Raw genomic sequence first — 24,386 nt, forward strand, 5'->3', positions numbered from 1 at the left:
GTACTCGTATTTGTACGCAAAAATAATACAAATCGTCACTACGTTGAAAATGAACCTTGATGTACTTAATGTCTATAAAGTTCACTCAGAAAAAATATCTATTTTGAGCTACGAGTTTTTTTAAAAGTAGTGGCGAAATGATAGTAATAATTAATAATGACGTTGAAAAAAAACAGTTTGCCATGTAAGCTTCTCAATACCAAGGCTTTATCCGGAGTGCTAGCATATAAACGCGATTTACCTACCTTTTTACCTTGGCGTTTACAAAAGGTTAAATGTATATTGTTACTATTCAAAATCAGCTAACTTATGGTAAATCTTTACAAAGGAATGAGTGAAGTAAGTCTCATTGATAAGGTGCGAGAACTATAATGTAATGAATTGCGGGGCAGTGCGGCTATGTATTTATAAGCGATCAATCATTATACAGTGTAGGTGATTGACGTCGTTTAAGAAGAGACTTTGTAAAGTAACTACGATCATAAGATCGAGGGTGTTCTCAGAAGAATAGTTTGTTTTCCTCGTGCAAGTTCACCGCAGTATATCTTCAGCATTATTCCTTCATCTTTAAGCATCGAGGAATCTTCGTCGTCGTAGCTCCGATGTTATTCGATTGCAGCGTGTCTCCGCTCTCTGGAGTACTACGACGTAGATTCCTCGAGGCTTGAAGATGAAGGAATATTACTGAAGATATACTGCAGTGAACTTGCACGAGGAAAATAAACAATACAAACTTTTCTTCTTTTTTTAATTTATTCGGCTGGATGGCAAACGAGCAAAAAGTGGGTTTCCTGATGGTAAGAGATCACCACCGCCCATAAACATCTGCAACACCAGGGGTATTGCAGATGCGTTGCCAACCTAGAGGCCAAAGATGGGATACCTCAAGTGCCAGTAATTTCACCAGCTGTCTTACTCTCCACGCCGAAACACAACAGTGCAAGCACTGCTGCTTTACGGCAGCAAGATTACCGAGCAAGATGGTGGTAGCAATCCGGGCGGACCTTGCGCAAGGTCCTACCACCTGAGAACATAAGCAAAACTGTCCTGAGGACACACTCGATCTTATGATTGTGGTTTCTTTACAACGTTTCTTCTTAAACGAGGTCAATCACCTACAACAGCACAACTCGCATGATGATATTCCATGATATTTCTCGCTCCGTCTAAATAAGCTAACTAGCTAGCTAGCTTTAGGCTTTGGAACCTCCGCTAACTCGCGCGTGTGCACGGCTTGGCGCGGGTGTGTCGTGCTTGTTTCATGTGATCTAAGCTGCGTATCGACTGCGCGCGTTTTGTTCGAGTTGCCGCACACAGTGGCACAATATATAGTGCGCGGTGATCGCGCGAACCAATGCTAGGCATTCGAAACGGTTTTGAAGTTTGAGCTGAAAGCTCTCGGGGTTTTGGAGCTGAGCAGGTTCCGGGCGGAGCGTAGATTTCGTCAGTAGAGACCTTTCAAGCTTGAACTGGATATTTCATGAGCCTCGTACAAGCAAAAGATATTATGCGAAAATTTGGTTGGGAACATTGGTTAGTAAACATTATTAAATCGGCGAAACAATTTTCACCGAAAATTTAGAGAATCCCATATTAGTCTTAATTAACAATTAACAACTTTAGTTTTTTATTTTAATGCTTGCTCATTAAAAGGGAAGTTTATTAAATCTTGCTTTTCATTTATATTGGTTATATTTCAACAAAACAACAGACTTATGCAGAAAGAAAGAAAAATAAGGGGAAAATACGGAAAATACCGAAAAAATACCGAAATACCGGGATACCGGTTTTCAAAATTTGAATACTTGAATAATACCGGTATCGCCATCAAGCCCAATACCGCATAGCCCTAAATGCTCGATAGTTTACCGTGCGAAGTCGATGCAGGTAGGGGTGCTAGGTATATTAGATGACTATGTAGCAGCACGCCGCGGCACCCGCGCGAGTTAGCGGAGGCCAAAGTTTACGTACAGTGTGTGCTGGTTAGCAGAGACGGACTGGGCCAGAAAGGTACACAAGTCTGAGGCCGGACACTGAATGTCTCAAGAGATGGAACGTTGCTAGCGCGAGGTCCCTCTTCTAAATACCCCAGGCTTGTGGGGGCGGCACAGGCTAGGGCCCGGTTGGCGTACTTCGTCACCTCGACTTCCAACGCTGCTAGTGAGATTTTTATACAATAACTAAGTCAAACTGGTCGGCGTCTTATGACAATAAATACTTGATAAATAAGCGGTAATTATGTACAATAAAATCTTGCTTTGAGCCCAGTTTTTGTGCTCTGATACTGTTTTGTGGAGACGTGACTAATGGATATGTTAATTCTTGTGCTGGTAATCGGTGTGTATTGCAGCAAGTTATTAGAACTATAGCCAATGACTTTCAGAATTTACTTATGATGTCTGTTTTGCTTGAGACTTAAGATGGCTGGTTTGACATTGATTATTGTTATAGTAAATTGGTGCAATTCACACTAAACGGATTATAGAAAACGGCCGCGTTTGGCATATATTGATCGATGCAGTAAAAGATTGATTAAAGACATTTCTCTACAAATCATCAGTTTAACAATAAGGTTTAATAAAAACAGATGAAAACAACATATTTAATGTACATTAATAAATTACATTGTTGCCATACGTTAAATGAGTTATTTTGTGGGCCAGCGAATATTGTTACATGCACTTTTAACACACAGACCTCTAGTACTGGAACTCGGCGTTCAGTTTGATAACCGTCCGACTAATGAAGATCAGAAATGAGATACGTAGAAGAGCGAGGGTCACCGAACATAACCAAGCGAATTAGCTCGTTGAAGTAGCAATGTGCAGGCCATATAGCACGGAGAACAGATGGCCGTTGGGGCCGAAAAATTCTCGAGTGAAGATCGCGGAACGGCTAGAGCAAGTAGGACGTCCTCAAACGAGATGGATGGATGACCCGGTTAAAGCCGCGGGTTCACGGTGGATGCAGGCCGCTTACAACCGAAGCAACTGGAGGTCTAAGGGGGAGGCCCATGTCCAACAGTGGACGTCCTACATCTCATACTTTATGTGATAGATACGAGTATATGTGATGTCGTCTCCGTTTATTTTGTTCGTATCACAGATATTTGTCACATAAAATATCAAGAACTTGTCAGAGAGTGGTGCAACAGGCCTTTAACTTAACGTCAACGACATAATATCCGTCAGTGAGTAGGTAGGTACAACTTACCTCTATGTGTCTCTTTACGTAACGTCGTTATAAGTAAGTTTCAAACTAGCTTTAGGTACTGTAGAGAAACGAATACTCGTATCGTAATCATTATGTTGACGCTGACAGATATACCTATCCATTGGAGGTAAAGATTAGCTTGGATACCTATTTCGCTTATAGCTTCGATACTTAGGTATAGGTAGGTATGTATTTGTTGCATTGAAAGCGGTGAAAAGGTTAAGAAAAATTTATATTTAAATTCTGTAAATTTGCGTTGTGTTTCTCATTCGCTACATCGCTGTGTCGTGCAATTCTTTTAGCTGTTCATCGAAACCATTAAAATCTATGGTCAATATAAAAGCTGAAATTAATCTGGAAGGAAACGATACACATTATTTTCTAATATTTATGGAGCGTTTATACTATCCTTTCTCAGTGATATGCCCCATAGTGGTTTACAACCAAGATTCTGCACCGGAAAAATAAGCGGGTAGTTTGTTCTTTTTAGCTCATCATAACACGAACTACCCTCTTATTACTCGCATTAACACCTATTAATAGATGGTAGGTAATATTGTAGATTGATCACAGAGCGCAAATAATTTCACTGTTTGGTTTATTTAACCTTTTGAACATGTTTTATTTTACGTCTTGTCTAACGCTCTTAAGACTCGCAATCAAACAGTTAATTCAAGACACTTTTTGCTTTGATCGGATCAAGTTACTGCGTGTCCGGTGCTCCAAACTGACCCACAATGGCCCACTGCAGGCCATCACCATTATGTACAGCATAGGTTTCTGGGGGACAGTGGCAATAAAAAACTTTGTGGAAGTTAGGGGAGAAAAAGTGGGAGCTTTAGAAAATAATTATCTCAAAGGGGACAGTCAAAGATTTAGAAGTTTAGATAGGTACGCCCTTACCATACTTTGACCGCGCTGAATCGTGTCAACTCCGAAATGATTAAGCTCACTCATTTGGAATCATGACAGAGAAAGTAGTATTGGCATTACCGTAAGACAGAAAGACATGGCGATGCTTTCTCAGTACCGCGTCGTAACGTCTAAGAGCGTTTTCAGATTATCCGATACCGATATATCTGGGCAAGTAAAATGTATGAAATATGTACCTGTCTTTTAGATTATCTGATCCGATATCGGATCATATTTCACATTTGGAGTCCGATATCGATATAGGATCGGATATTCTGAAAACGCTTCTAATGTTACTACACTTCTTCGCTGCGAAGACATGTGTAAACTTCTAAATCTTTGGGGACAGTGGGCTGAATAAGGTGGAGGACTTATGGCTATGGGGTGGACTGAGTAGGTAGCAGGGTAGGCAGCACTAGTGCTGGTGGCGCGCTGCTGCAGCGCAAAGTACCAACTGCCTACCCTGGAATCGACCAAATGCACGCCAATTATGGTGTACAGACATGTGTGTAATGTGTGTTAGTGGAGTAAGCAATGGATCGCGGCGCGCAATGGCCCATTGTGTACAGGCCTAAAGTGGGTGCGAGCAAGGTTAGTGCCACCAGGGTCACTGCAGCCGCGACCAGTACTGCTGCTCCTGGCCCGGCACCGCCAGCGGGACTGATACTCCCGCGCCCAGAAGACCGCCCAACTCTAGAAATAAATAATAAATAAATGAGTATCATGGGACAATTAACACCAAATGCCTAGTCCCAAACTTGTTACCCTACTATGGAGACTAGGAAAGAATAGATATACTAAATACATATTAAACGTCCAAGACTCAAGAACAAACATTTGTATTATTACAAATATCTGCCCCGACCGGGGATTGAACCTGGGAGCTCTAGCTTCATAGTTAGGTTCTCTAACCAGTTGGCTATCCGCGGTCGTCACATACGAGTAAACCACCAAACGTCAGAACAATGTGTCGAAAATACCTACCATATAAACAATTTTTTTTTAAGAAACACCTACCGTTTCGTTCAAACTCGTCTTGCATCTCTAGAGATTTCCGGAAGTGATGTGTGAAATTATATAAAAATATCCCCACTTTACACGTAGGGAAACAAAACAAAATCTTTTTTTCGATATCTATTCTTCCCCGCGGTTTTAGGGTTCCGGAGCCAAAATGGCAAAAACGGAACCCTTATAGTTTCGCCATGTCTGTCTGTCTGTCTGTCCGTCCGTCCGCGGCTTTGCTCAGGGACTATCAATGGTAGAAAGCTGTAATTTTGCACGAATATGTGTGTAAACTATGCCGAGAAAATGGTACAATAAAAATTTCTAAAATATTTTTTTTTTAGTGTACTATGGCCTGCAAAAGTCGATGGACAATTCCAAAACATAATCGTCTGACGCGAGAAACGGCGCCATCTATGTGTTTGAAGTGTACTAGCGGTATTTACTTATTTACTAACTTAGTTAGTTTATTGAGATCTCACTAGATGGCACTGGCGCTGACCTTAAAAAAATATTTTATATTCATGTTAGAAATTTGATATTTCGCTGCCGTAGTAACTAAATTATGTTTCTGCCTGGGTGGGACACCGTGGGGTGATACCGCGAATCGCGTAACGACATTTTCTGTCTCTTTCGTACTTGACGTCAGAGAAGGAGAATATTATTATTCGCATTACTATCGTTTCATGTCCTTCAAATATTCCAACGATAAATTCTTTGGTGTGTGTGAAGTTCCCAATCCGCACTGGGCCCGCGTGGGAACTACGGCCCAAGCCCTCTTATTCTGAGAGGAGGCCTGTGACCAGCAGTGGGACGTGTATCTATAGGCTGGGATGCTGATGATAATGAAATTCTTTATTTACGAAGACCCATGTTGCGAATTAGTGTCAACTCTAGTAATCTCCAAATCTAGCAGTAAATTTACAAAAACACAAACTCAACATTATCGCCTGGTGGGATTTGAACTTGTGACATACGAACGAAGAACGAAGTTCACAACCACTTGACCATATTACTGTTATCTAAAGCGATGAAAATCGGATCTATATCGGGTCGTCTTAAAATTAATCGGTAAGTCATGCGTGTTTAACGAAACTTAAAGAGGGTAGACTGAAGATCTTCAAACTACCAGGCTAAGTTTTTATTACAAATATTTTGCTACTTGTTCAGCTGCTTGCAACATCGTTTAATTGTCTCTTTCAAGTTGAATCTGCTTATTATCGTAATTATTCTTTAAAATGAGTTCTCATCGCAATATTGAAATGGTTAAAAGGTGTGAAAATATTAAGTAATTTATATGAAGAAGGAAAACAATTTGTCGGAAACTTCTAGACAAATTGGAGTTAATGTGAGTTTTTATTTGATAACGTTCATCATACCAACTTTTTCATTAAAATTATATCTACGTTATATTATTTTATGTTTATTTATATTGTTACAGATAAAAATAGTTATATTATGGGTACGACGATATCAAGACGAAGGATCTTTGCTGCATCGTCAAAGATCGGGTAGACCACGACTCATAGATGCGCCGCAGCGCCAGCTATGATGTTGCCCACTGTTAGAGTTGTCTATCCAGAAGAACAAGTGCCGTGCATAACGTTCGTGCAAGATAACTGCCCAATACTGGTGTACTGTGCAAGACTGGTTTGATCAACACAAAAAAGTCGTTCCTTGGCCTGCCAGATCACCGGATTTAAATCCCATTGAAAAATTATGAGGTGTTATAACCATGTCCAACGTTGGGATAACAAAAATAAGCGAACTCCGGAAACGTTAGAAGCCCACTGTGTAAAAATAAGGGACAGTATTCGCGGCTCTAATATGTGTGAAAATCTAGTTGCATCGATGCGATTCATTTTGCAAGCAGTTATCGACAATCATGGTGGTTACACCAGTTATTAAAATAAAATTGATAGTTACGTGTAGACCGGGTTATATACTCAAACAATTATGTTATAATAAAATATATAAGGTGCGGATATTTTCAGGTTATGTAATTAATAACCTAAGAATTAATTATACACATAAATTATTTAAGTATTGTGTGGTAATTTTTTTTTGCTTCATACAAAAATATCATTCCGTCCAAAAATAATCATCCTCGCATTAACATTAACTGTATTTTTTTATTTAATTTAATTGAAACCAATTAACGACGATGCAAATAATCGATCCTCAAAATATCCGCATCTGATTTTCTAGCACACTGTATTATATAAACCAAAATATTTATCTTTATTTGTGATCCTGTAGGTGTCACTTTGTTATGTAAAAGTAATTATTATTATGAACAAAACATTTAATTATACCTTGATAGTTTTGTTTACTTATGTGAGATAAGTATGAAAGTTCAATATATGACTGTAATCTTATTATAACTGTCAGTAACACATTACACACTACAGTGGATCTACGCCATTAATTATTGATAAGTAAATGTTTAAAACTGGAAAACTTCAATTATTATAATTTATAACGCGTACGAGTCTTATGATAACCCGGTCTCAGGTATAATTTACTTTCAAATACTATTTTTTTATTGTGGTTCAGCTTCAATCCTCTTTCCAGAATTGGAAATGAATACTTAAGCTAATACCTCAATAAAATGTTAAAATACAACTTTTGGTCAGGTGCTAATTAAATAACTGAACCTCACACGACACCCAGAAAATATTTTTTCATTTTATTTTAAGTTAGTTGTTTGCGTTTTTTTTCGAATACCTTCATTATTTCCTAAAATAATTGTATGTTTTACGTAATCAGTAATTCTACTTCATTTCTAACTTTACGGTCGTAATTTTTAATGTCAGATTTAGAAGAAAGCCAAACTGACGCAAAACGGCCAGTATTAAATTATCTAAGAGGTATGAAACATCCCTAAAACATTTAATTGGCGTATGCATTCGTAATATTTAGACTGGGCACAATAAAAAAACGATTTAAAAACTCAAACACTACTTGATTTAAAACATGGTGTAATCGATTCTACTCTGGATTGAGCAAACTTCTTTCTGGTTTTCAGTTATTTAATTAATATATAGTATAACATTAACAACTGCGTCAATATTTAATGAATAGAAATATTGTTTTAGGAATAAAAGTTTTATGTTTTAAACTTCAAAACGTGTATTATTTCTGTTGCAGCGTTATCCTTATTTCAGAGTATTTTTTTTAATTTCCATTTCAGTTATCTACAAAATTAAAATAGAAAGTTATAAATAAAAAATAAGAACAAAAAAACAATCCTGATATGTAGGATACGAACTCATGCATGATCATTTACGAGTTTATCTAAGCAGCCGATCAACTCAGCTATCGGCACATTGCTGTTACTGGGATAAAATATCGATCATATCATAATAACTGATTCACAGCGCCATCTAGTTCATTTCTTGTGAACACGTAACAAAATCGCCAACTCTCGTGTTCAAAAGATTATAGAACGTAAGGTGTCCATCCACTTATGCAGGCCAGTGTACATCCCATAGACGTAAAGTGGGAGTGATTTTTTTTTCTCATCCAAATTGCCTGAGAATTATTAGTAGTTTAAGAGTAAATAGTAGCCAAAGGTATAAAATATACCTAAACTCGGAAGATTCCGTATAAATACGAAATTCTTAGAAAAATATTACTTATTTTTTTCATAATGGCTACGGAACCCTATTTTGGGCGTCCGACACGCTCTTGGCCGGTTTTTATTTATTTTATTATTCTCCCGTTGGGCACTGCGCCGTAGTTGAGCCAATCTGTTCTGTTGATCAACATTGGTTTCTTCCTCGACTCAGTCCACCACTCGTTCTGCCACAAGAGTTGAAGTGATTGATTACACACACAGCTACAAAAAGAACTGATTGCATAAAAGGAGAATGAATAAAATGAAAGAGTTAAATTCAAAATCATGCTGTATTACATAACATGTTCTTCTGTGCGTGACTTCAACTCTGGTGGGAATGATGTGCCAAAAGAAACTTTCCGAAATTGCGGAATTTTTCATATAGGAAAATTTCCGAAACTTCTCACAATTTTGTATGGGGACTGAAAGTTTGAGTTTCTTAAATTTAATTGTCCTATATTTCAATCATTCGTTTCCGAGAACTTTTTCAACTTTTTGGAAACTTTGGTAGCACTACCTATAACTGAAGTTTGATTACCTGAGGTGGGCGAGGGATCGTGCTGGTAGGGCTGGTAGTGCGGTTGCCGGTAGGGGAGTTCGTAGCGCGGGTAGCCGAGGAAGCCGCCCTTGCAGAGCTCCGCGTCCGGCTCGCACACCGGCGCCGGCTCCGGCATGGCGCCGTAGCCCATCGGCGTCAGCGGGCTGTGGGCATAGACAATGTAGAGCAGAAGTAGAGCAGAAGTAGATGACAGCTATGGCGTGCATTGAGGGTAGGCAGCGCTACTGTTGCCTACCCTGCTGCGGGAGGGTGGCGCGCTGCTGCAGGCGCAAACTGCACGCCAATGGATGAAAGGATCAGTGGCAGTCTAACCCTGTTCAGGACTTGATCAAGAGAACTGTCTACGTTTGGCGGCACTGGGACTATACGTTGACAAGTTCGTACGTGATACTCTGTAGAACGCTGCCGCATCAAAAAAATCGGGGTTTGCCAGACCCAAGTTGACTTTAGGTACCATTTGCTACTGCCGAGCTGCCAAGACTCACTGGTCCTATTTTATCGTCTTCTTTACATATTTAAGTAGGTAGTAAAGTAGTATCTTATACGTAAAACAGTCACCTTCCACCGTCAGTACGCTTAGATTAGTTAGAGATATTTTTCCATATATAATAGTATACTAGCGGTGCACCCCGGCTTCGCGTGGGTGAAGTTTTTGGGAAACGGAGAAAAGAAAAAAAACACAATTGACAAACTTTGAGATACTTGTACAAAGGCGGGCTTATCCCTTTAAGGGATATCTACCACTTCTACCAGACAACCTTTGAGTGAATGAGATATGAGATTCATATGAGGTGCATAGGGGAAATTCGTGTCGGTACCGTTGACCATCAGTGGTGTAGCGGTATAGCACGCGGTACGGATTACCGAGGACCTGGGTTCGATTCCCAGTGATGGTCTTATTTTTCTGTTTTTTCTGTGCATCTATATTTCAGTTTGTATTTTCAATTTAGGTTTTACGGGATGACCGTAAAAGTAAAAATTTGGAATTGAAATAATAAATACAAAAAGATTCCAAAAAACCAATCTTGAATGAGAGGAGTAATCACCTATGATTAGAGACCATTTTTTAAAAGCCGGGGCCGTTGTTAAAAATTATAACTCACCTGTAAGCATCGACGTTGACAGGCGGCGCGTACTGGGGCTGCGGCGGCGGCGCGTAGCACTCGGGGCTGCGACGCTGGGAGCGTATCTTCTCCTCACGCCGCCACTTCGCGCGCCGATTCGAGAACCACACCTTAACGTCGGGTCACGTTAAACGCGCGCGCACGCGCTACGCTACGCCGTCCGTACGTTACGTCACTTTTGTTAACCCCATTCATATTTGAACTTCATATTTCTCTGTATACTCGCCATGGGTGCGGTCAAAGTACGACTTGTATTTAGGTAATTGTCGACCCGGAACGACAAAAATGTACGTAATGTGAATAGATAGATAGTTATTTATTCAGAAATAGGTACAGGACAAAAATTAATTAAATATTTACATTAAGGGGCTGTTTCACCATCCATTGATTAGTGTTAACTGGCGGTTAGGTGTGATGCCGTCTCTATTTGTTTTGATCGAATAGACGGAGACGGCATCACATTTAACCGTCGGTTAACGCTAATCAATGGATGGTGAAACAGCCCCTAAAGATACAAATGTTACATATCCTCCATTATGCGTTCAAAAACCATAGAGAATGACCAGCATTGCCACATTGGATTCTATTATGAACATGGCTGTATCGTAATGAGATTTCATACAATACATCATTACAGCACCGGGGCGCGCCGCGCCGCCCGCACGAGCAGCAGCAGGTCGTCAGTCGCGCAGCGGGCGCAGCTCCTGGGGCGGACATACTTACCTAGTTCTCGTTATGCAGGCCATTCTCAATGGTTGTTGAACACATGATAGAGGATTTAATATTTGAATGTAGATAAAATATTGTATGCGTAGTAGCCGAGTTTCATAAAACCACACTCGTGTTTTAAGGACTCCTATTACGATACAGTTGCATAAATAACTATTACACATAGCACGTCAATTATTATAGTTAGGTAATTTATTCAGAATATTTATTATTATTGTATCAGGTTTTTACATTACATATTCAAAGCATCATTTAGTTTATAATATCATTTATTTATCTGCAGGCGTATAAGAATTGTACTGTCCCCCCTTATACCTAATCTTTTTCTGTGACGTAACCCAGGGACGGCTCTATGGGTAGAATGAGGAATAGACCTTTAAACAATGTCAACGAGACCTTAGTGTCTAATGTTTATTTGATAAACTGAGAGGTATTGATTTAAAAATTGCAAGCAAGATTTATTTTATTGTAGTTAACAGTTAGTTCATTATTTAGGATTATTCCTCATTCCATGTACCAAACTTAGGTGTCCTAAATAGGTTAAGGGTATAGGATTTAAGGCGAACGTTGATACATACAAAACAAATCTACACTACTCTAGAGGGAGATAAGAAAGTTATTTTTGTGAACGTTTCGGTTTAAACTCAATTAGGAAACTAAACGAAATTTAGGTATATAAATAAAACTTTATCTTTAGAAGCTTCACTGTAGAGTACAGTGAAAAGATAAAAAAACCGTAATTTTTTACTTAAACGTTTACTTTTTTTTCTGCACGTATTATCATTTTGCATGAAATTTTTCACTATACAAAGTATATAATTATACCCGCTTACAGAGGAACGGTGTCTCTTAGTACAGGTATTTTGGGGGTTCCGTATCTCAAAAGGAAAAAACCGAACCCTTATAGGATCACTTTGCTGTCCGTCCGTCCGTCTGTCAAGACCCTTTTTCTGCTGAAATTTATATCAAATACTTAGGTCTACTGGCCCTTAGAGCTGTGAAAAAATCACTTCTAAGCCAACGCAATCAAAAGATACAGCCGTTTATGCTGCAAATTTTCGACACTCGCAAGGGAATCAAAACCTACAGCGTACTTCCCGTGAACTCAGAATCTTGAAATTTGGGTCAAGGCAACGTCTTATAGCACAGATAAAGGAAAAATTGCGAAAAGCATAAATTTTTAGTTACATCATATGATAAAAATATTTGTACGGAACCCTGGGCGCGCGAGTCCGACTCGCACTTGGCCGGTTTTTACTTAAAAAGAGGCACCAGCGGTAATGCAATATGTATGAACCCTCAAGAAACTGAATAAATGTTATTTATTTATTTATTCATTTCCAAGGCGTTACTTAAATAAAGATTACCTACCTACTTCTTATTGCATTAAGGGTTTGATTCTATATTTTTTATTGTACCTATCAAGGCAAATATGGTTTGAGTTTGAGTTGCAGTAGTAACAAAAATATTTTTTTCAATGACTAAAATGTGGAAAATTTAAATAAAAGGATTAAGAAATTGAATATTGTTAAAAAAATACTAAAAAATACCCATGACCATAGGGCTGGAGCATTTCTCGCCCAACGTATTGTCATCACAATGCAGCGCGGAATTGCAGCCAGCCTTATGGGCGAGCTTCCGCAGGGACAAGACGTAGGTGAATTTTGTATACCTACATATTCGTATAGTTAGGTAGGTTATTTTCAGGATAGTTTTTACTTCAATTGTGACTTCAGAATAACGCGTTTGTAAATAAAAATATAAGTAGGTCTTTCTCTCACCTGTATCCGTGCTTCGGGGAGCCCGATCTTCGCCGCGAGCCGCTCGCGAGCAAATACATCAGGGTAGTGGGTTCTCTCGAACTCTGAAATATAGAAACACTAGTGTTTACCCGCGGTTTCGCACGCGTAAAGTACTTATTAGATCCAGCCGTTGAACTGAAATTCCGGAATTTCACTCCCACCGCGCCGTCCGTGGATTATTATTATTCCCACGGGAATTCCCAAAATTACATAGGAAGAAAGAAAGAAATGTTCATTTGGTATATATAGCGAATTTGATTAACGTTTCATATAAAACAACCGCGTCGAATTTCATATTTCTAATCCTAGCGGTTGAAATTTTAGGGGTTTATTCATTTCCTGTAGGAATTCGGAATAGAAGTAACCTACCTATGTTATATTCCAGATGTTCAGCTATTTATATACTAAATTTCGTCCAAGTCCGTCGGGCCTGAACCGTGGAACCAGCGTTCCAGCTGTCGCCCGATCTTTAGTAACTCAGAGTCTCAAACTGTGGATTCAAATACGTGTCTCGCTCGAGGCTATCAATCGTTTATTCGTGAATCTGGTGCGGTTTTGTGGAAGCTTGCGCTTGAACCGAAACCAGCTGAGTAACCTCTCGACCCTTAGTAGCACAGCGTCTCCAACTGTGGATTCAAATACGTACCTCGTTCGAGACTATCAATCTGCTCATTGGTGAAGCTGGTGCGGTTCCTTTGCAGCTTGCGTTTGAGCCGCAACCGGGCCGCGTCGTCGTCTGCGCCGCTGGAACCGGCGTTCGAGTTGTCACCGGATCCGGTCTCGTCCGAGTGCAAGCCTTCCAGGCCCTCCAAGGGTTCTTCACCTGGGAAAAGAAGATGTAAAATCTGAGTGAAAATTCTGACGGTTTGTATAAGGAAAGGTCTAAAGGTCTCAGGATCTACTTATTTATATTCTAGTTTATAGTTTATAAATTATTTCATATTATTTCATTGTCCACACTATTTTTGCGCCATTCAATTTAAACCACTCTGTACTACTTTTGGTATTACACTAGTCCCAGAATACCTGATTTTTTTCATACACTCACATGAAATATTTAAGTAAGTAAACGATACTTTATTTTTATTGCATCGCTATCGTCAGCCCAAAACATTAAAATATAAAACGTTTCCAAATCGAGCACAAAGAGCCCCCGCAGTACTTTGAAACATAATATCAAATGCCGCCTGAAACTCTAAATCATCAAAAGCGAAGTTTCGCGTCGGGAGTAATAATTAATTTCCACAAACAAACCTGATAACAGTTTAATTTATTTGAGTTGGCCATTTTAATAGTCGTTTCGCTTTATCTGCGCGTTCTGAGTTGGGTTTGGGTACAGATTAGTGATGCACGGGGTCGGTACGAATGTGTACCTATGCGGATTGAATCCGCTTGGATTATTTAATGTCTACATCTGCGGATACGGACCTTGATCTGACATCAAATTTTTCCTGGTGGCTAGTAGGTACTTACTTAACAGATTTAGATATACCTACCTCGTTCCAACTTGTTTGCTATCTTGTACACCTAAAATATGTTTTAAGAATGAATCTGGCATCACATCTGTAAAGAATTTTCATCAGAACGCCATTGACGCTAAATTTAATACCTGTCTACCTACTTCAAACATACAGGTAGGTACCGAATACGACCCGGGCCCGTTCGGCTTCGATACCCTTGGTCGGCGAAGTCCGAGCTTTGAAGCTTTAGTTCTAAGGAAATAATAAAAAGATTAGCAAGCCCCACAGGGGACCTAAGAGCTGGCAGCTTCTTCAGACAACAAATTTGCTTAGAAATAATAAGAAATAAGAAACGTTTATTGGTTAAAACCGTGTACAAATTATGTTAACATTTATGCACGAGAAGTTTCAACAGTTTGCCCATTTCGGACGTACAATTTATTACTTACATATAATTATAATTACAAGAATTCTAATGTTTTATTAAAAGTATTCATTTAGATCATAAAAGCACTCGCACACTAAAAATTGTTTAAATTTATTTTTGAATTGCGCACCATCTAATGATTTTAAATAGTCAGGTAAGTGATTATAAACTTTTACTCCATTTACATAAGTGCTCTTTTTGAGTATACAGCTATTCAGAGAGGGAACGCTGCCAGCGTATTCGGAACCTTGCCTAAGCGGACTCCATTAAATAATTTGTTTCAGTTTTTTTACCTTAAATTTAGGATATTCTCTGTCCCACTAATATTGTAAATGCGAAAGTTTGTAAGTCTGTTTGTTTGTTACTTCATCACGTCTAAACTATTGAACCGATTTAGATGAAGTTCGGTATACAGAGAGTTCGAGTCCGGAGAAGGACATAGGATAGTTTTTGTCCCGGAAAATTGTAGTTCCCACGGGATAGCGAGTAACGAATTCTACACGGACGGAGTCGCGGGCAACGACTAGTGTCTACATAATGCTTAACTTATGCCTGGTTTATGTATGAAAGAAAGATCTAGTAAGTTATAGGTAAGTATTTCGGTTGCTTAAGCGCTTAACCCAGAAACCAGAAATCAGAATTGTTTATTTGCTTGCTTAGTTACTTTTAATTGATTTTCACAATGTTAAATCACCTACTCGATTTATTGCGGTGTAAAGGGAGCTTTATACTTGTAACAATAACATTTCGTTCGTCCAAAGAAACAATCTTGGTCGACGCTCGAGAAAGGACGTTTCGCCTATTTATTTATTATACGACTGCCCCAAAACAAAAGCATTTTAGCTATCTCACTCGTAAAAACATTTTTCAGTAGATATCGTAAAGTCACCTGCAATAATATCTGCCACAGCGGAGCGTGCAAAAATATCTGTCACTTCCTACCGGCCCTAGGAACAGAGTCGTATCAGACATTTAAGCGCGCTTTGTTATGTCAGATTCAGATATTGATGCTAAAATGACTATACCTACAATTAATTAATTGGTAAAGAAACATGTCCACTATTGATCCAAAGTTGTCTTCTATAAGGATCTAGGCCCCAAAACTCAAGTAGCACAGAGCAACATAAATCTCTAAACAAACCAACTTCCAACTCAATTTTTAATCTACAGCACCGCAAATTCTCAAGCAAATAAATTAAGTTAAAGTGTCAAGATTCCGCGGTGCTTGTCTCCGTCCCCCCCCGGGCGAGGGGGGGGGCGTAACGCGCGCGTTCATGTAGAAACTGACGATAACGCGGGCCTACCACGTAACCCTGCCGCGCTTAAAAATGTATGGCTTAATAATGGAACGGTTTCGGAATATCTAATAACGAGGGAATATAAAGTTGAGAGGTAGTATGCTACTGTTATCTGGATGGAATATTCGAGAGTCTGTGATTTATACGCTTGAAATAACTGTAGAATGGCTACAACGGTTGTTATCATCACTTAGTTTTCGCTGGCCCCTAGTTGGGCGCCACTATGAGTGTTAGGGGCTGTTTCACCACCCATTGATTAGTGTTAACTGGCGGTTAGGTGTGATGCCGTCTCTATTTGTTTTGTTCGAATAGACAGAGACGGCATCACACCTAACCGTCGGTTAACGCTAATCAATGGATGGTGAAACAGCCCCTTAAGCTACAAAATGACTCTTCTAGCTTTCTAACCTACAAATTTGGTAGATTCCTGGGCACAGAAAAAACTCTTTAGTCTGTCAAATAGATTAACAGAAAATATTGGACACTTACATATATTTTATTATGTCAATCAAACAAAAAATTACAAAGATATAGATGAAGCACGTCATAGTTCGGGAGCGGGGCCCGTGATGTCACTTCTTAGTAAAATTCTGACGTAGGTGTGACATTACACGGAACTTTAACCAGTGCCCTTAGTGTAAGTTTTCGGTTACAAAATACGTCTCGATCGCGTTCGCGTTAAAATCTCAATTTGTATGCAAACACGAAGAGCGCCTCTAGCGGAACGTTTGCATGTTCGTGCAAATTGAATAACGCGAAATCGAGACGTATTTTGTCTTACACTTACAGCTAATAATAGTTTTTTGATTGATTGACAAAAAAAACGTGTCCGACATTTTTTGAAAACCTCGGTTAAGTTTTTAAAAAAGTGGACCAAAAATAATATTTCTAGCTCAGTTAATGCTCGATAATGTAATGCATTAACGTTAATTAGTCTATAAAGAATAAGTAAGAACATCTCAAATTAAACGAAGCAAAAAATTGGATTCGTGTCTTATATTTCACTATCTCAGCTAGGAACACATTTTTTTATCACGTGTTTATAATTTACCACGCTTAATTTTCATTGGCAAAAATTAGCATTAGAATAAACATAATAAGCCGCCTGCAGCTTTGCCTGTTCCTTTTGTCACAGTGCAAGGGACTAGCAAACACATTAGGCTGAGATTCTAAATTAGTTTATTGTTTATTTGTATTCTGTGTGCCTATCCTGTATTGTTCATGTTGGCAAATAAATCAATCTTCTTCTTTCTTCTTCTATTTTTCTTTTAGAGAATATTAGTTGGTGTACAATGCTGTGTGCAATTATATGTTGTGGGCACTAAATTGTTTTATGTCCTTTCGGTTCTTCAATGATAAATAAATGAATATATGCATAAAAATACATATTTTTGACAGCTACTGAGAACCATATTTTCACGGATTCGGATCGGACATATGAAGTAACCGCTCCATTGGGCCGTATTTTCATGGATTTGGATTAGACGTAGCGTAGTACAAAATCGCTCTGTGTATAATTTATGGTCAGACGTTGTATAAGGATGGCACTTGTCAAATCGGATACTAATATAAGTAGGGGTAATACAGACATTGACGAAGCGATAGTCAAAATAAAAACCGGCCAAGTGCGAGTTGAACTCGCGTGGAAAGGGTTCCGTACAATGCCAAAGTTAAATGTTTTCCTCTATTTTTTTTATAAATGTTTTTACGGTTCTTTTTAAATTAATACAAAATATCACATTTGAAATCCTTACAGTAAGCCGCGAGTTAACTAGGCTAGTGGTGTTTTATGAATGAATGAATGAAAAAAGTTTATTCGACACACACATATAATACATAGTTACACACAAAAGTTACAAAAATAATTGAAATACAAAATATGAAATAAAATATTATATAATTTTGTGTGTGTATAAACTATTTTCAGTAAGTGAACGTATTATTATTGAGTTTATCGCTTTATTTTCAATTGATAGATTTCTTATAGGTTTTCCTGTAGGTAATCTACAAGCATATAACTATATTTTGATTTTTTTCAAAATTTTAGGCTCAGTAGTTTCGGAGATCATGGCGGGGGGATGATCAATTTTCGTCTTTTTCATGAATAAAATCAAAACTATTAATTTTGCAATAATAACAAAAAAATAAGATCCTCCATAACGAGCCTTTTCATTTGGTAAATGACAGTAAGGTTTGCAAAACTTTTTAGTTTATTTCATAATCTGTCCCCCGAAAATAACCAGTTTAAAAAAAAAATTTTCACATCTGTGTTTTGGTCATAGGATTACACCGGTCAATCAACTTTTTCTTTGTTATTCTGTTCCGTTGTCCAAGGGACAACAGTGACAGAGTTTCTTAAAGATATTGCTTTGATATATGCGACTAATATGCTTAGGAGATAGTCTATAAAATAATAAGCTTGTAACTATGACAAAAATTAATACTCGATGAATTTTAACCATAGAAAACTTATAGAAAACCGTGGTTTTAAAAAGTTGTCCAGGGGACGTAAGCATGGCAACGAGGTAGGTACAAGAAAAAGTTGATCGACCCCATCCTACCAAATTTCACCCGATATGGCTCAGTAGATTCGGAGTAAATTGGCTGTGAAAGATGAACGGACAGACAGACAGACGCACGAGTGATCCTATAAGGGTTCCGTTTTTTGTACGGAACCCTAAAAATTGTTTTTTACTGACGAGCACGCTTGTTACGCTCTGTGGGCCGTGTGTTTTCGCAGGCGGGCTGCTGGAATAAAGATAGTTTCGCTGCTCGCGCAAAAATCATGTATTTTTAACGAAGTGCTTTTGTGCTGGGTTTCTACCTACAGTCAAGGGCACGAGTATATTATACGTTTACACTGTTTGGGTAAGACGTGTGGGAAAAAGAAAGCTAAGTAGATTCTAGGTCTGATAATTGAGAGGTTCTATTTTTATTCTACCTATATTCTTTATGCACTCGTGTTAAGTACTTTCGGTAACACGATGTAAAGCATAATTTCTAATATATAAGTTTCTTTTATTACCAGTAATAATAATTATGGTGCTAATTGCTGCCCGAGTTGTAGAAGTGTAGTGTATGAGCATACGTGTTTTGGTTTGGGTTTGGTATCTTAGTATAGTTTGGTCATTGCAGTGTTAACCGACATACGAGACGACATAACGAGTAATATGCAGAGACGTATTGTATTTTTTTTCTAACCTGTGTATATCTCATTCTTGTTTATAAATAAATTACTTACTTACTTTCTTTCTTTAATAAAAATAATTTATTAAACAATAAACATTAATCCGTCCATGTTTCGGTCTGCTTATGTTGGAATCTGTTTTCTTTCGATTGGTCGGTTGTATGTCACCTACCGTACTGTACAGCCTTACTAATTTGTTTCCTGGTCAACCATGCAACCATATCATAGTAACTAATTTTATTTGTCTATATCTTTACTCATTTAATGACGTAAATTTGTATTATGATGGCGTAGAAATTAATTTGGTGACAGCACAGCCTAATGAACTTCTAGTAAGATAAAGAATTTAGATGAATGCAGGCAAATACTTTAAAGATTTTAAAGCCAACAAAAAGTGTGTTTTCAATGGTTTACCCTTAAAAATTCTTTGCAAAATTTAACCGCATTTCATTTCTTTTCACATTTCGTAACTTGTAACACCGCCAATTTCATAGCAGCATTATTTGACGACGTTTTACAATCTGTAGTTGCGTGTCGGACGGTGCCTATGACAGGGATCTACGGCTTAAAATCCCATGAAAATGTATATACCGGGGGGGTAAAATATGATTTGTATCGTATTTGGATCAGAGACTCATCTGTCAGAGTGCGAAACATTAATGTATCATGAAGGCGGCGTAATGATGTGAGATCTGTATCAGATAATGGACGTGTCACTATTTATGTCTACTGGGATGACAACGGATAGATACACTGACTAATAAACATTTGCGGGGACTATCTGGGTTTTTTGCTGCAAGCTTGTATTATTATTTTAGCGAAGCACGCACTGAACAAACTGAATCTAGTGTTTTAGGGGGCTGTTTTCAATGTTTTTGGAAAGTGGCGCCCAATATGGGACTGTGATATCATAATAAGGTGGACTTTCTACTGCTGCTGATGTGATGATATCATAATACAAATGTTTACGGATTTGATTTTATTTGTAAAAAAAGTTGTTTTGTTTTAAATAGCAGCTTTATCAGTAAAATTTATGAAACGTGGCGCCCAAATGTGGGGCTGATTATGAAATTAAATTGAAATCGTTATTGATCAATGAAACATCGCCTTGAAAGTTTTCAAAAGTTATCATCATATTTAACAGTAGTTTAAAATGTACTTTAATTTTTTGTTGTAATACCTACTGTGCTTTTAATTTTAACAAAATAATATATGTCATTCATCAAAAGTTGATATTAATAAAATCAGTTTATAAAATTTTATATGTAAATTAATCACAGTAGGTAAAAAGATATTTAGAGGTAAAAAGCATGTTTTACTAGTGACGCCATAAATACGTTGCCAGCTAAACCCAGTAATATGGCGGCTAGAGTGTTGCCTTATCGCAAAAATGTCATCGCCGTGACGCGGCCTCCCCTGGGGGTGGCATTTCGCAATGCTTCTGCATTTATGGAAATATTAACTAACGAATTCCTGTTTTTAATTAAGACTTTGTTCTGTTTGCAACAAAGTTAATGAGATTTTGGTTTTGTTGGTTAAAATTTTGTGCAAGTGTTCCAAATTTGTAATAAATTATTAAGTAACTTCATCAAATCGTACTTCCTTACTAAACAAACACTACTAACAATACAAAAGTGAGTATACATGTTTGTTTTTTTTGTTACGCTTCCACGCTAAAAGTACTCAACCAATTGTGATGAAATTGCCATAGATATTTTCCGGGATAAAACCTATCCTATGTATCTCTATACAAAATTTTATCGCTGAAAGCTATCACCTACATGACTGTGCTTACTATCCAAATGCAAGAATAAAATGAGCTTTATTTTATTTAAGGTCCTGAATTCATTTTAATTTCAAAGGGCAGCGTAATAACACGTTTTTATTAGCAGCCACTAAAATTCAAACGGCAGTTGATGTGAAAAATGATAAGAATTACAATTTTGGTCACGCATCCGCCATTTTGTGCAAACGGCGGGAAAGGGCGCCAGCGCGCAGGTGGGGTGCATACTGAATGTGCTTAATGTTCATTTTCACAGATAAGTAATCAAAACGGTATCAGGTTTCAATATACGTTAGCTGGAGTAGGTATATGCTAAGTGGGAGATTTGAACGTTTTGAAATGCATTAAATTATGTTTTCTTATGTTTGATGCTTTGAAATTGCAACTCTTTTCTGCTTGAGATAACTTATAAAGTTTAGGCTTAGATAATTAAAGTCTTTAATTATCTAAGAGTTTAGGAGGTAGACCGAAACGATTTTTAGATTTTGAGTCGTTAAATTACAGTCAAATATACAAATTAATTATTAAATAATATTCTGAATAGGCTCAGGTTAGGTTAGAGAAAGTGTCATGGAGACAGACAGCTTAAAATTATAGCAGTCATTATTTTAAATGCTCTAATAATTTTATTCCTTAACAAGATCCCGACGTAGTTCGGTATTGAAAAACCTCCTTTTTGAAGTCGGTTTAAGATAATTTCTAATAGGTAGTTCTTGTAGTTAAGTATTTAGACTCTGTCACGATTATGAACACCGGATCTGTGGTCAAAAATATCTGAAGACGCACTTACGCGATTAGTACGAAACGACGACTGTATAACATCTAAAAGTTTATAAGCACTTAAACAGCTCTGATATTTATGCGTATAAATAATGTTTAAATTAAAACAGTATTGCATTTGTCATTCAAAAACAATAATGATAATGTCTGCAATTGTTTTGAAAAAGTTTGCGCTATCCGCATAGACTCTACTGTCTATGGTACAAGTGTGACAGCAACAACAAGCGTGTGTTTACCGCGTGGGAGGTACCGGGGCGGCACTAACACGGCTCCGCCCAAACCGGCTGTTTTTTATTTATTAGGTCGTGTCTATGGTGCGGTGGTTGCGAATTATTTTGCTTATTGGTTATGAAAATGTATACGGTAGATGTTTGGTGGAAAAGTAAATTTCATAATACTCGAAAGAGGTAAAAGAAAATTGGAATTAACCTAACTTGAACGTGATATCCTATTACACTACCTATTTTCAGTTAGAATTTTACATAGAATTTTTGAATCCGATGAGCCATAAACTTGTATGATAAAATGACACAAGACTGACTCTAAAAAAATAGGCACAATCTACTTAGTACCTAGTCTACTAAGTAGTTTACTTAATTACGATTTTGAGTAGAAAAACTCAAAATTATACCATGGAAAAGAACTCTTAAAACAGAAATGCCCAACAAACTTTTTGCTAAAGCGTTTAATACTATGACAAGAGTTTACTGTCGGTAGGTACGCACCGCTAGAGGCGCTGCCAATAACTAATATTAATTGAGATGCCAACACGAACGCGTTAAAAACTTTTTGTGTCAGAAATTGAATCTCACGAGGCTTAATGATATAATCTATCACAATCATTATAACTTTCGTTTTGATTTAATTTCCTCGAAAACGTATATGGTATCCTTAATTCAATGATATATGTTGATGATTTATTTTGACTTTTAATTTTTAGGGTTTCCTGGTATACGAACTGGGCTCTATTACTATAGAATATGAGGTTCCGCAGTCAATTCCCCCGTCTGCCACATGTATAATATTTAGATAAGTTAATAATACAAGAGCTTTTTCGATGTTTTTGCTCGATCTTGATAATGTATAGGTACCTACAATGTTACGGAACCTTAGTGAGAAGTGCGTGTCCGATTCTCTTATATCCAGTTTTTGATTTACTCAGCGTTACATTGGGCACTGAATAGGCTACGTCATTATTTAAAATGCTATTCAGATAACATTATCAATCTTTTAACTCGCGTAAATGTATTAACCTTTTATTTTAAAAGGACCCACAGAACTAATTTACAAATAAACATCCTCTACACAACATACTGTGGTATTTAAGTACTTTGTTCAAACGTACGCAAATTAACACATGTATAATTACGCAATGCTGTAGACAGAGGGTTCCGGACCGCCCTTTAGCAGCGTTTTCATGTTTTATAATCGCGTTTCATGCGTTATTGGCCGAAACCCTTTGTGGAGCGTTCGCGCGCATGGCAACCCCGACGTTGCCAATTACCGATGTAAATGAATAAACAAAGCGGTATCTATGGTTTGTCGTGTAAAGCCTGAATAGGCTGCGTGGGGCCTAATCCCTTTGCCTGGGAGAGATGAATGAAAAATAAAGTCGGATTATTAGCCCCATTTATATTGTTACAAAAATCCACATTAGGTATGGTATGTACTATTAAACTGCTGAAATTTAGTCCTAGGATCGTCTGAAAACAAGATTAGGCCGGATGACACACACGAGTCAACATCGTGTGGAATAATGACCTGCTAAAGGTTACGGGAGTCTGTTGGATGTAGACTCCGCAGGATCGGCCATTGTGGCGTTTTCAGGGAGGTATGTTCATCAGCCAACTCCACTATATTTTTGTACTGAAGAGGGAGCGACTATCTATGTCAATACAATAATTCGTAAAGCAATGATTTAATGGGTTTAAACGAAAGCACAGTCTTCACGAATGCGTCGTAAATCAACCTAAATCATGGAGTCACACGTAACCATTTTGGCCGACGAGTAGGTAATAACTCTTAATAAACAATACAATACAAAACTTTTTTTGTACTTAACTCTTTATTGCACACCAACACACACAGAAAGCAGTATAGAAAAACTGGTATATACACAGAGACTTTTTGAGGTAAACAATAGGCGGCCTTATCGCTTCAGAGAGATCTCTTCCAGGCAACCTTTACAATGAAGGAATAAATTTATACTTTGTACATAAATGCTTCAAAAATATGGAAAGTGACCAAGAACGATCATCATCATCATCATCCCAGCCTATATACGTCCCACTGCTGGGCACAGGCCTCCTCTCAGAACAAGAGGGCTTGGGCCATAGTTCCCACGCGGGCCCAGTGCGGATTGGGAACTTCACACGCACCATTGAATTGCTTTGCAGGTGCAAAGACCAAGAACGATGAACATACAATAATATTTAAGTGGCACATTTAAAACCAAAAATACTATGGCAAGCAAATACAGGTCTGTTTCATT

At 37.9% G+C, this 24,386-nt stretch overlaps 1 protein-coding gene across 4 annotated transcripts in view; it reads right to left on the minus strand.

Moving 5' to 3' along the window:
- The window catches only part of LOC141435763 (paired box protein Pax-6-like), a 200,550-nt gene that overhangs the window by 126,154 nt on the left and 50,010 nt on the right, over positions 1 to 24,386 (minus strand). For all 4 annotated transcript variants that reach the window (XM_074098571.1, XM_074098569.1, XM_074098570.1 and 1 more), the window contains exons 6-10: positions 13,607 to 13,783; positions 12,940 to 13,022; positions 10,409 to 10,539; positions 9,285 to 9,448; positions 56 to 4,818 (exon numbers count right to left, since the gene is read on the minus strand). In XM_074098571.1, coding sequence (XP_073954672.1) covers positions 4,733 to 4,818; positions 9,285 to 9,448; positions 10,409 to 10,539; positions 12,940 to 13,022; positions 13,607 to 13,783 — 641 coding nt within the window. In that variant the 3' untranslated portion in view covers positions 56 to 4,732. The remainder of the gene's footprint in view (positions 1 to 55; positions 4,819 to 9,284; positions 9,449 to 10,408; positions 10,540 to 12,939; positions 13,023 to 13,606; positions 13,784 to 24,386) is intronic.

Source organism: Choristoneura fumiferana, chromosome 15 (assembly GCF_025370935.1).
Source record: "Choristoneura fumiferana chromosome 15, NRCan_CFum_1, whole genome shotgun sequence".
Taxonomy (NCBI): domain Eukaryota; kingdom Metazoa; phylum Arthropoda; class Insecta; order Lepidoptera; family Tortricidae; genus Choristoneura; species Choristoneura fumiferana.